Source organism: Lactuca virosa, chromosome 6 (assembly GCF_052849685.1).
Source record: "Lactuca virosa cultivar CGN04683 chromosome 6, Lactuca_virosa_CGN04683_v6, whole genome shotgun sequence".
NCBI lineage: Eukaryota > Viridiplantae > Streptophyta > Magnoliopsida > Asterales > Asteraceae > Lactuca > Lactuca virosa.
In genome coordinates, this window is record NC_136431.1 from 164,308,651 (window position 1) to 164,321,959 (window position 13,309).

General features: G+C 42.1%; 1 protein-coding gene across 1 annotated transcript; it reads right to left on the reverse strand.

The window, feature by feature from the left end:
- Nucleotides 1–12,220: 12,220 nt before the first annotated feature.
- LOC145122046 (DNA polymerase-like) lies at nt 12,221–12,934 on the reverse strand. Its single transcript, XM_079057724.1, has one exon. It carries the CDS (start codon nt 12,932–12,934, stop codon nt 12,221–12,223), a length of 714 nt encoding a protein of 237 aa, XP_078913850.1.
- Between the last annotated feature and the right edge of the window lie 375 nt (nt 12,935–13,309).

Here is a 13,309-nt window from a genome sequence, read left to right on the forward strand (position 1 = left end):
GATCACTTCATATAAGCTTAGAATCTAACAAGATTACAGTAAGTGTCAAGGACTTGGTATTCTCACACTTACAATAAGGATTTGGAATTGTGAAATGAGTATCGTTGGAAATGTTTACAATTGATCTATTTCACAAAGTGAGGACCGTAGGTAAACATAGTGTGCATGCTTGGAGCATGGGATAACTATTGTTTTAATTCAAGTATTAAGTTGATAAATCGAAACATTATACAATGAATAATAAGTAATCAATATGGTGATTAAAAAAGGTGTTTATTTACACTCAAACGTTTTGGAGCCATATAGGATTAATATTATCCTTGTGTTTCACTTTGCATGTTTTGAATTCCCGAATAATAAGATTATTCAAACCGTCCACAGTCGATCATACGTTGGAAGTAAGTATGAAAGAAGACTGTCATGAGTTGGCTTGTAAGATTGTCTAAGGAGTTAGGCATAGCAACAGGTTTGCTACACCATTCATGAGTACTCCTAAAATAAGATTTGAGTATTGGATTCAATCCGCGCTCACTTGAATCACTTCATGGAATTTATCACGAGTGATCGTGATACGATAATATCATATAAATCTTTAAACCTAGATATATGAGTTGTTGACTATGAGTTGGTTGTACATTGATAGTACGAAAACGCATCGGTAACTCGATGTTATAAAACGTGCTGTTGTGTATAATTTAATGAACAGTTAGTACAAGCATATGAGTCGAAGTTTATTTGTTCCCTTTTATCCGAAGAGGATTAAAAGCGATATCTTGGGCCCCTCGATGATTTTGTTTTGACCTATGTGCCAGGCCCGGTCAGAACTAAATTGATGTGTTCAGTTATGTTCTATGTCAGACAAATCGGAAATCGGGAAACAAATTGCTGGAAAATAAGTATGACACTGTTCCATGTATTTTTCCAGCTGATATCTTGAGAACAGAGGATTATATGATCCCTTATCTAAAGGATACGTCACTGACTGGTTCAGAGTTGACAACGGCTTTTGGAAGCTTACGATTGCTAAGTCGGATCCTGAAGTCACATAGGCAGCTATAGTTATTAGACTTATCCAAGTGGGAGACCGTTGGATTTGGTGTCTAAGCCCATAACTATAACTGGTATGTACTTGACCCGATCGTAGCATGGTCCTTTTGGGTTTCCTTCACCAATGCAATTTGATAGGATGGTTTTGTGAGAATAAGGTTATTTACGATTTATTAATATATTAGAAGTATAATATATTAATATGGTTATTTAATTAGTATTGTCGAAGAATTAATTTGGAACTAATTTTGTGGTCAAAAGTCACTAATTAAATATGGAGGGATTGATTATGTAAATCAATGATACTTATAGTGTGGGCTAAGTGATCCATGATTATGTAAGTGGGCTAAACCAATAACATAACCCATGGATGGTCCATGGAGGTTAAACCCATGGATCATAGGAATGTGGAAAGTCATGGATGATTAGGGTTTACAAAGTGTAACCCTAGCACTTGCCACAACTATAAATAGACCCCTCCAAGCTCCAAAATTGGTTTCACCTTCAAAAGAGACAAGTAACTTATTCTCTTAGAACCACCTTTTGCATATTGGTGTTTGTGAACCATTAGAGGCATCACACTTGAGGTGCTCAAGCTTTCAATGGCCATTAACTCTACCCTAGTCAAGAGGTATGTATCCTTACTATGTTTTGATTATATATAACTTCAATTGTATGCTAGCTAGGGTGAATGCTTTGGAAATGAAAATGCATGTATAATTAGAGAAAACATAGATCCAAAGCATTTAGGGTTGCATGTGCACTTAGGAAGTGTCATAGTGCTCAAAACCCAACAAGTAGATCGTGCATGTATGCTCGATTATGGGTATGTTCGGATTAGTAGTCGGCGAGAGACCATGGTCAGCGGTTGAGTGTGGAAAGTGTTGGAAGACTGCGGGTTAGCCGTAGCATTCACTAGCAGCCAGTTAGTGTGGAAGGTGTTGTAAGACTGCTGGTTAGTCGTAGCATCCACTAGCAGCCAGTCGGTGTGGAAGGTGTTGTTAGGCTACGGGGTAGCCGTAGTATTCACCAGTGGTCAGATAGTATGAGAGGTGTTGTAAGACTGCAGGGTGGCCCGTAGCATTAGTAGGCAGATAGTGTAGAAGTGTTGTAAGACTATGGGGTGGCCCGTAACGTTCACTAGATAGCAGATAGAGTAGGAACGTTGTAAGACTGCGGGGTGGCCCATAGCATTAGTATATCATAATAGTAAGAATGCGGGGTGGCCCGTAGCACTCGTTAGTTGGGCGTTGGCATATTGATATAGTAAGACTGCGGGGTGGCCCGTAGCATGCATTAGTGGTCAGATAGTATGGGATCGTAAGACTGCGGGGTGGTCCGTAGCATTTGTCGGTACCTATTCGACAGTAAGAATGTATTAGAGGAGTGATCCACTTGTAGATTCCTTCAGATGGTCTAGACCAGGGCAGGACAGCCCGCGCGGATGTGGGTAGATCACGGTGTGATCGGATTCGGGAAGCGGTAGGTCATTGGAGACCAGGAGTGATGTAAGGCTACAACGGTTCTTGTAGAATTCACCTTTGTAGTAGGTTCGGTGACGACGGGTAGTTGGACGGTGTGATCAGGAGGATCAACAGAAATAATGGAGCCATGAGTGGCAAAGTGGATAAAGTAGTTTTCAATAGCCGAAGTTTCTTCGGAAGTTGCTGGAAGCGACTGAGAAGGTATTCTTTATTTCAGTAACCGGTGAGAGTCCGGTATTCCAGATAATAACAGATAAGAAGGGACCAGGGTGGTCTCGGATCATCCGAAAAGCGGATAAAAGACAACGGGATCTTCGGACAGGCAGTGATAAGAGAACTCTGGAGTAGAGCAGTTAGTTGACCGAGAGGTGCTAAGCCACTCACACCAGGATTACATAATCTCAGAGTGAGTGATTTGACTCTGTTGCGCAGCTCTTGTATGAGTCTAACCGTTTCAGGGATGAGTCTTTTACTCGAAGGATTATCTGATTCATTCGCTGGGATAGGTGTTCGGCACTGGGATATAGTAAGAGAAAGCATTCAGTGAGTATCAGTGAAGTGACCAACACTGGGAGTGGCTGGAGATGTAGTTACAACGAAGGGTCTGTCCTTCATAGAGATAGGAAAGGTTGTTGCTTAAGTTCAGTTTCCTTGGGTAGGCTGTGGATTGCGCAGGGTTGAGGGTGAACCCTTGGATGGCAAGTGTAAGTACTCGGGGAGATTGGAAGGATTGTTGGTTTGGGCAAGAGCCATCTTCTCGGAATTGTTAGTGATTAGAAGTGCTCTCGAGGTTTTTACCTCTGAGGATTTTCTTATGCGGAAGACCGGACGGAAGGCCAACGGAAGCGGCCCTCCTAGGATTGGACAAGCATGAGAAGCATGCATCGTATATGTATGCTGTGACAGGTTACAGGGTAGTAGACGTGGTGAAATTCGAGGACGAAGTCTAGTTTAAGTGGGGGAGATTTGTAACACCCGGAATCCAGAAGGTCAAGAAAAGAAAGAAAAACTCTAAGTCAAGAGGTCTACTCGCCGAGTCCAGGGAGGAACTCCACGAGTAGGAGCGGATTTTTAAGTCGTAGATTAAGTGACCGACTCGATGAGTCGGGGGACCAACTCGACGAGTTGGTCGGGGTTTGGAAAACCCTAAATTCGGGCCTTGTACCCTATTTAAAGAACATGAGGCCTCTCACTCAGCCCCTTACTACCCTCTCAAGTCCAGGAACGGAACCCTAGCCACCCAACTTCATTTCTTGAGCTTTGTGAAGATAAAGGTTCATTTGGAGTGCACATCTTGGAGGATTGGAAGCAAGGTTCAAGGGGGAGTTTGTAGATCCAGCAACACCATCTCATTTCCATCATTCTCTGGTAACCAAGTCTTCATCTTGTCTTATAGTTTCTTAGATCTATTTATGTCCGTTTTATGAGAGTTTTGGCCCATGGAGCTTGATCCATGGGACAAGGACGTCCCAAGCAAGATCCTTTCAGATCTGGAATCCCTAAGGGTGGTTAAGGCATAAAGGTGTAAGTTTTATGCCATTAGAAAACCCCCATGCAAGCTTTAAGGAGTGTTATGGCCTTTTGAGCCAAATGCCCCATGCATGAACATCAAGTTTGTAACTTTACGTGTATTATGGGCCCTAGGAGGCTAGATCTAAGTTCTGAATGTGTTAAACCTGACTGAAATCAACTGTATGGACATGGACTTTGGGGGACTCGGCGAGTCGTTCATGGGACTTGGCGAGTCGGGGTATGGTTCCATAACCCTTTTCTGTTTTGATCGAACTAGTTGAGTCTAGAAGAGGACTCAACAAGTTAGAGGTGAAACTGGACCTGGAAATCATGGAACTCGGCGAATTCAAGAACAGAACTCAATGAGTTCAAGGAAAGTCCCAACTACACGAAGACGAACTCGATGAGTTCATAAGGAACTCGGTGAGTCTAGGGCTAAATGTACCTTCTTGCATGAAGGAGGACTCGGCGAGTTCAACGATGAACTCGGTGAGTCAGTTGAAGAATGTCCCGACTTGGTATGAAGGAGAACTCGACGAGTAAGTGCAAGGCTCGACGAGTAGGGTTGGGGTTTTAGTGTTTTAAGGATTTGGGGACTCGGCGAGTTGTTGGGTCAACTCGGCGAGTCGAGCCAACCAGACGTTGACTTTGACCAAGGGGTTGACTTTGACTTTGGCTTTGACCTGAGTAACCCTTGTAAGGGTTAAGAGTATTTAATGGTAAATTAAGTAAGGGTGTTATGTGTAGGAGTTGAGAGGAGTTGATCCCGACATCGAGGAAAGTTCAGACTGCACGACATTGAGGTGAGTTACCTTCCACTAGAGGTGGGTCTAAGGCACCAATTCCGACCCACCAGTAGGTGATTATGTATGTGATGATTGTCTTTGTGATAATTTTCTGGCTTGCCACTATCTGATATGCTCTATGTGCTAGGATGCTCTATTATATGTATTAGTAGTAGTAAGGGTGAAATAGTCCCCAGTAGTAGGTTGAGATATACCGATGGGTAAATCAAGCACCCCAGAATGGCTTGACATGGGTAAGTCAAGCACCCTAGAATGGCTTGACCAGGGTAAGTCAAGCACCCCAAAATGGCTTGACCAGGGTAAGTCATGCACCCCAGAACAGCTTGATATGGGTAGGTCAGGCACCCCAGAACTGCCTGGCAGTATGTATGTTGTGTGGTATGTGGTATGATGGGGGAACTCACAAAACTTTGTGCTTACGGTTTTCAGTTTTGGTTTTAGGTACCTCTTCGTCGAAGGGGAAGGAGCCGACATGGTAGCAGCGCATCACACACGCACATGGTTTCCGCATTTGAGATCTATGGGATTGTACTCTGACATATTTACTATCGATGATATGATTTTGAGACATGTGATTATGATTTGATGGATTTTTATGATATTGACGTTGTTTCTCAGTAAAAGGTTTTACAAATAATATAATTAAAACAAAATTTTTGTTCTTGAAAATTGGGATGTTACATGATTAATGGTGGCATCAATATACATAAATCTAGTTTGCAACTTTTTACTTACCATATTAATAGCAAATAAAATATCATACCAAATAACCATACCAAGTAAAAATTTATAACTTTCTATGGCACTAACTAAACTTTATGCTTCACTTTTTGATTTAACATCATTACATTGATTTCCCTAATGCAATCAAAGTTTGTCTTATTTGAGGAACTTGAAACCTAAAAGCTTTGACTCTCTTAATTCTACTTTCCCAATGTGTATTAGATAAACATTTTACAGTTAAATTGTGAACATTTTCAAATAGTATTTTCCATCTTTTAGTAGAACTTGAAAATAGTACAAATATGCATTGCACAACTCCAAAAAAGGAAATAGTTTTTTCACATGAATGAGCCATATCAATAACTGTAAGATTAAGACTATGGCAAGCGCATGACATATACAATGCTCTTAGATTAATTTCAAGTAATCATTTTTGAACGCCTTGGTGTTTCCCTTTCATGATAGAACCATTATCATAACCTTTCCCTCTTATGTCATCAATATTAAGACCAATTGATTTAATTGCATATAATAATATGTTAAATAGTCCTAAGCCAGACAAATCGTCTACTTTCAAAAATTCTAAAAAATATTCTTCAACTTCTATTTTGTTACTAGATATGTTCACACATCCAATAACTAGATTCATTTGTTCTTGATGACTTACATCGGGGGTAAAATCAAGAATCACAGAAAAATATTTTGTTTTTTAATTGATGAATACGTGGGTTCACGAGACGATTGAGGTAAAGAGACTTGCCACAAATCTTCGTTTTTTCATTCATTCAGCCTTGACTCCGGTGATACCTAAAACAATCTCGGGTGGGGACCCGAGATGACAGTCCGATGATAAAGTCAGTTTTCAACCGAGGGAAATCGATCAAAGCTGAAAGTAAGGTATTAGAGGTTTTTCTGCCTTTTTTCCGGACTACAAACCTTGGCTATTTATAATATATAATTACCTGTCATCCGAATTAAGTGGTGAATATGTTCATCAATTTGAATCGTGATCATCTTTTAGCTCAAGATATTCTGATATGCTCAACCAACACGTTCTGATCGACAAGTAACAATAATATATATATATATATATATATATATATATATATATATATATATATATATATATATATATATATATATATATATATATATATATATATATATATATATATATATATATTCATATTGTATGTGCATGAGCGTGACACAATTAAATATAGAAGTAAATATGAGGGTCATGCATTTTAGGTGAGTTATGTATTTTTGGTCACGCATTTTGGGCCATGTATTTCTGTCCGTCACTTATGTCCGTCATTTCTGTCTGTCACTTCTGTCTGTCATTTATGTCTGTAATTCTGTCCGTCATTTTTGTCTATCACTTCTATTCGTCAGAACTCTAACTTATTCCTATTGTCAGCCTCCAGTATGAAGTGATATGATTAGAGTAGTACACATTTCAGTTCACAGTTAATAATATGTAATGTGCCCCGCATTTTCACTCCAAAATCCATACATATTTCCGAAAAACAAACCATATACGTTTAGTTTGAACAAGAAGCCTAGTATAAGTGTGCCATATAAAGCCAAGAGGTATGTGTGATAAAAGAATCTTGACATGCATAGGTCAATGTTAATTAGAAAAAGTGGCATGCATAGGTCGATGTCAGAGGGAATATTTGCATGCATGTGTCAATATCAATAATATAGACAATAATGTCATTGGAAAAAGTGGCATGCATACGTCGATGTCAAGTGAGTCTTTGCATTGCAGAGAAACACATATCACAATATAACATGTATAAAAAGAGCCTACTCGACATATCACACTTACCAAATATCTAGCAAAACATGAGTAGTGAGAAAATGGCTCGTGGACTTGGAATAGAATACATATTCTCAACTATTTCGCAAGCTAGTTTAGAAAGGGTGGCTAGCCAATATGGATTGCATCCGTTGGATGGAGTTCTTCTACCTAGTCCTACTCGGCATATCAAGGATCCACCTCCAGATAAAGTGGGTATTTATGTCAAAACTATGGAGGCAGGCATTCGCTTCCCAATCTCCAAGTTTCTGGAAGATTTATTATCTCACTATTTTATACACATAAGCCAACTAAAGCCAAATGTGATGTTCAAAAGTGTGGCATTTGAACTCATGTGTAAGGAAAAAAAGGTTGACCCTTCCGTTCCCTTATTCCGTATTTTCTACAGGTTATCTTCTAGTGAAGATTGGTATATTTTCTACAACCGCGATAAAGAGAGACAAATTGCAGAAAATCCAAAAATACCATATAGGAAATGGAAACAAGAGTTCTTTTGGGTGAGTCGAAACTTCATACCCCAAGTGATGGTCTTTGGTGACACGTCAAGGATGGTCAATGACCCGACCATAAAAATTATCAACCCTCAATCCGTAAGGACTTAAGAGAAATAGAAGGGTATTGTGTACCAGGAGATGAGTTCGATTAACTCGTTCTTGCTGCTGGTGGAAAAAGGGTCGTGTGGGATCGACACAACAGACTCATTGTCCCCATGCTATTCGTGAGGATTAATGGTAAGTGACTGTCATTTTTTAACAATTATTACCTAAAATTTGAAGTGTGATTTTCATATTGCCTTATCTTGTTGTGTTTAGAAAAAAAGTATATTTAAATATGTTAAGGGCTCTTCTGCGTGATTACCCGATGGAATATGAACTAGAGGCAGATGCAGTATCCCTAGATTTATATCGGTGTAATGAGGGGAAAGAGCCTATGATGAAGACAAGAAGATTCTATACGTGGCCAAGGAGGCCTACTATACCGATACTGGATTAGTAACTGGTGAAATCCCCTAATCAAAATTGAAGTGAACTATTGAACAGTGTGATTGATCAGACAAGTACCAAGGCTTTCGGTAGACTTCTTTCATTTCCAAATTTGCTTGCGACAAGTCCTAGCATTAGTATGAGTTCGTTGACCGCGTAAGGGTGATCCATCTTGATGACGAATTCCACGATAACAAGAAATAGAAATTAATCGTTCGATGTCTGCTCGTTCTCCCCTCTTCACTTCCCAATGAACAACATGATCTTGACCTATCATTTGTTCAATTTGGTCGATCTGATACTTAGTTAATTATTTTATCTTTATGTTCCCACTGATACCTAATCGATAACGAACCAGACTGGCTTTTTTAGGCCCAATTCCATCTATTTTTGTTGAGGCAATTCTGACTTGTTCATCGGCAACTGATCTAGCTCCTGAAATATATAACATTCTTGATCCTTCCTTTTACTAGTCTTCTCGGCTGGAATCAAAAAAGATTCTCCGCTCTGCTCCTACTCCTTCTTCTCCTTTAGGATAGGATCGTCGTTGGTCCTTTTTTGCACTAAAAAACTAGTCAGAGCAACTAACTGTCTACGTACGAAATTTACGGAACAGGGATAAGAAAGCAGGCGGGATAAAAGAAGAGCGAGCTATAGTGAGAAAGCTCACCCCTGCCTTTAGACGATAAAGCCTTCTTTTACATTCCATCCCCTAGACAAATCAATAGGAAATGCTACAAGCCATTGTTGTTCTTTTGACGATGAACAACTCCGGTACAACAAGCTAAAGTGACCTCTACGCTTCGTCCCCGGTGCGTAGGGCCGATCCCCGTGTGCTAGAGGGAGGACCAGAAAGTTTGTGTTAAGCATATAGTTGGTTCTTATCTTGTTTAGGCATTTGGTGCCCTCTCTTTGTCAGTAGAATGACTAAGTACCGGAATTTGACCAGTCAAGTCAGTTCCTCCCACCTAGGTCCCCGACTTTGCTTTCTTGTCCGGAATAGAACCAGCTTGAGTTCCGAGGCAGAAGCCTTTTTTTCTGGTTGGCTAGTTGGTTTTCATCTGTAGGAATAACACCAAAGAAGCGTCTTTGCAGAGCCTCCTAGTCAAGACCCGGAAGGTTCACTGTTGCTGTAACCATAACCATCGGAATCGGGCTTGTGAAGGAGAGGCAATAGCAGCCCTCTCTGAAACTTAAAGATCCTACTCACGTTCACTTTAAGAGGTGGTTTAAGGAGTTTATAGGTTAGCATCAAGGTATGTAGTTTTCCCAAACCAAATGTTGATGGCTTGGAGTTACATACCCCTGAAGAGAAGGAGATGAGCGCAAAAAAGCCTCTTCCGGATGTTGATCCGAAAGTGACGATACAACAAAGGCTATTCGGTGTGAGTTGGTGTTCAGTATGGAGGTACCTCTTCACTAGGGCTCAGCGCCAGTTCCTTAAGTAGATTAGGGAAAAGAACTCAGAGAATTGAGTATTTATCCATTTTATTTCTTTTTAATGCGGTAAATTCGGTCACAGATCCGAGTCATGTTTACAACGGACTGAAATCAAACCGACACGAGTGCAGGGAAGGACAATAATGATGCTATGAGAACTGATACAGAGCAAGAGAAGCAAAATTTTGTAGTAAATAAACCTTCATGAAAATAGGGTCCTTGGATGATAGGTCAGAAAAGGGGACGACGCGGAGTGATAAATTGAAATCAGAGAGGGGGAATTCACGGAGGTGAGCGAGAACATGATGGCAATAAGCAATAGGGCTCTCAGTTTGCAGTGTTAGAAACTGAAGAACCCGAAGGGATGGCCGATGAGCACAGGCTCGCCAGAGTGATCAGGGGGAACAATGAGATAGAGCAACGGGAAGAAGGTCGTCGTCTCTTTGGGAAGAGTCCAGCTCCAAGTACGCGGTTCAAGCACAACTAAATGCACAGAGAGAACAGAGCACCCGGAATCAGCAAGCCATCCAGGGGGCTGGGGCTGCCCCCCACTTAACAACCTAAAAACCCTCCTACCCAATCGCAACCGAAAAACCCAGCGCAAGCTCCGCCCAGACCCGCTTATAACAACGCTGCGCCTCCGGCCAATTATGATCCTCATCAGCAACAAGGTGCTCCCAAGCGACCCTGGGGACCCAATAGAGCTCACTACCCGCCATTAGCCCTACCTATTCCTACCCTATTCTCCATCCTTCTGACCTGTAAAACCCTTTCTCTGCCCAGTGATCAACCACTCCCCTGGCCTCCTGGTCTCGACTATTCAAAGTTCTTTCCATTTCACCGATACGCAGGCCGTACCATCGAAGAGTGTCATACTTTGCGTGATGTCATCTAGATGAAAATCTTATCAATTGGAACGAAGTTAAGGCATACCTTAAAGCCGCCAATGTCACTGAAGATACTGGGGATCTAGACTAATCCAATGCCACAACATCAAGGGGGACAAGTCACCACTCAGGGACCTACACCGGTACAAACTAATCCAGGACTTTCTGCCAGCGCTAACACCATCCGAGCTTGCACTGCCGCTCGAAGAGAGATGCCTGTGAGATCCTCTCAAGTTCTTGAATTCGAAGGAAGTTCTGAGAATTCAAAAGTCCGAAGTCACTTTCTTTGTCCCTAGGAATGTAAGTTCCAAAAGCAGACGAAATCGCTATGGAACCGGACCTCCTCGCTGCCGCTTAATTCATTACCAGGAAGAGGGAAATTCGCTTTTTTAGTAAGCCCTATTAGCTAGTAAGGGTGGGTTGAAAAGGTAAAGAAGGAAGAATCCGAACGAATGCATGGGCAGGTGAAATGAGCCCTTTTTTTTAATACCCTCGTCACCTACTAGTGAGCCGGAAAGCTTAGGGACGCCTCTCGTTCCTCTTCCCCCATTTGACAACCGTATCTCGTTCGGATGATTCTCTGAAACCCTTTAACTAAGAGAGAGAAAGGCAAAGGGAAGTTCGGAAAAGCCTAGCAGACGGGACTATCAACCCCTATCTATTAAGACCTCGGCACCATCCTTACCCCCTACGAAAGATTTAGCCCTATTTATTTATAAGAGGAAAGCTCCCAGGTTCCACATCTTAAAGAAGTGCATGACCAGATTGGAAGCACAGAGGTTCATTCGCAATGGGACAACTCACCCAGCCATGATGCATGACAAAAGAGATCGAGCACAAAATGGAATTTTCTTTTTCATCGAAAACGAAGAAGGACAAGGATGGCCTACGGTGCGTCTTATCTGAAGGGAACACACTTTTTCGACCGTGGGGTGGTATGATTGTCGGGCCCTCTCCTCGCTGGCCTATTGGGATAGCAGCCTTCGGGCTTTGCCTGCCCTTTCTAATAAAGAATTATGGCTCGGCCCGGGAAAGCGCTGGCAACAACAGAAAGGAAGGGGTCCATGTAGCTGCTGCGCCCGCCCCCTTCTTAGTCAATGGGGCAGCAGGTTCGGCATCTACTACAAAAGAGAGAATCCACTTCAGATAACCACGCCTCTGCTAGGCAGCGTGTGGAATGGCCGAGAGCGGACCTTATTGGATATATAATCCAAGTCGAGAGTAGAGTTACGGGAACAGCCGTCTGATGGAAAACGACTTTCACGTTCGGTTCAGAGAGCACTTTTTTCGTTGACAATTCCTCGTTCCCTCTCGATAGACCAGCGGCGAATTCAAAACTTGTGGGGCCCTATCTATTCCATCTCTCGAGCCCCGAAGAAAACCCCCCTCCCCTTCGTATTCCATATCTCTTTTGACTCTATATATGTGGGCACCTGATATCTATGAGGGTTCACCCACCCTGGTTACAGCATTCCTTTCTATTGCGCCTAAAATCTCTATTTCTGCTAATATTTCAACTATTTCTATTTATGGTTCTTATGGAGCTACATTGCAACAAATCTTCTTTTTCTGCAGCATTGCTTCTATGAAAGGAATGTTGTAACCGGGGTGGGAGCCGATCAGACGGCTTACTTAGCACAACAGAGTCATTGTCCGTGTAGTAACAGTCCTCTCTCGAGGTGTAGGGGTACATATAGATCCTAGCATATGCTGTGATTGCAGCAGCAAGTTGGACAGCAGAGTTCTTCGGTGGATCCCAATAATATGTCTCGGTATTGCTATGATAGGTAATGATGTATTTGGAATCGCTAAGCTCATCAGTAGATATCAAATTAGTCTTTCTTATTAAAAGTTTGCGTCTTTCGTTATCGCAGATCTCGGTTATTGTGCCCTTAGGGTTAATTCCGAATCTACCATATAGCAAATTCATAAGGATCTTATACACATAAGACAAATCATCATTCCCTGACTTTTTAGCTTCTAACCTTCTTGAAAAGATAGCGCTTACAAACTCCCTGAATGGGCTTTCCTTCTTATCAAAGAGGTAGACTGAGATTGGAATCACTGTGTAGCTAATCTCTCTAGCAAACTTCAATTCTTCGCTATAGTATACACCTACAAATTCTCCTGTTGGAAAGATGAGAGTACCCTCCTTCTCTCGATAGGGTAGAAAGGGCTTCTTGATAGTTTTCGGACATACTATATATGCTTCAATAAAGCCTAACATGCCATCTAAGTCGTTGTGTGCCTAGGAGGGCAGCGCGCTTTGGGATGCGCAGGAGCTATTATCGCCCAGTTCCCTAACCTAATGCGGCACCGGGTTCGGACCACATGGAACCGTAGCATGGGGGGGGCTTAGAATCCTTTTGCCGCCGTAAGGCTGGCTAATCGTACGCAGCAGGCTCGAAGACCCCTGGTTCTGAAAGGCACATGAGTCCGAACGCTATGTTGAATGTGCGACCGACACTAGGTAGGTACCTGTACAGGTGAGGCGTCGGTCGGTCCTAGAAACGGCGGCAGCGGCGCGAGGAGTTCACGACCGAACGTGCTGCAACCTAAGGATCACCAGGCAGCTCTTTCGCTCTCTAGGGATCGGGGGGCA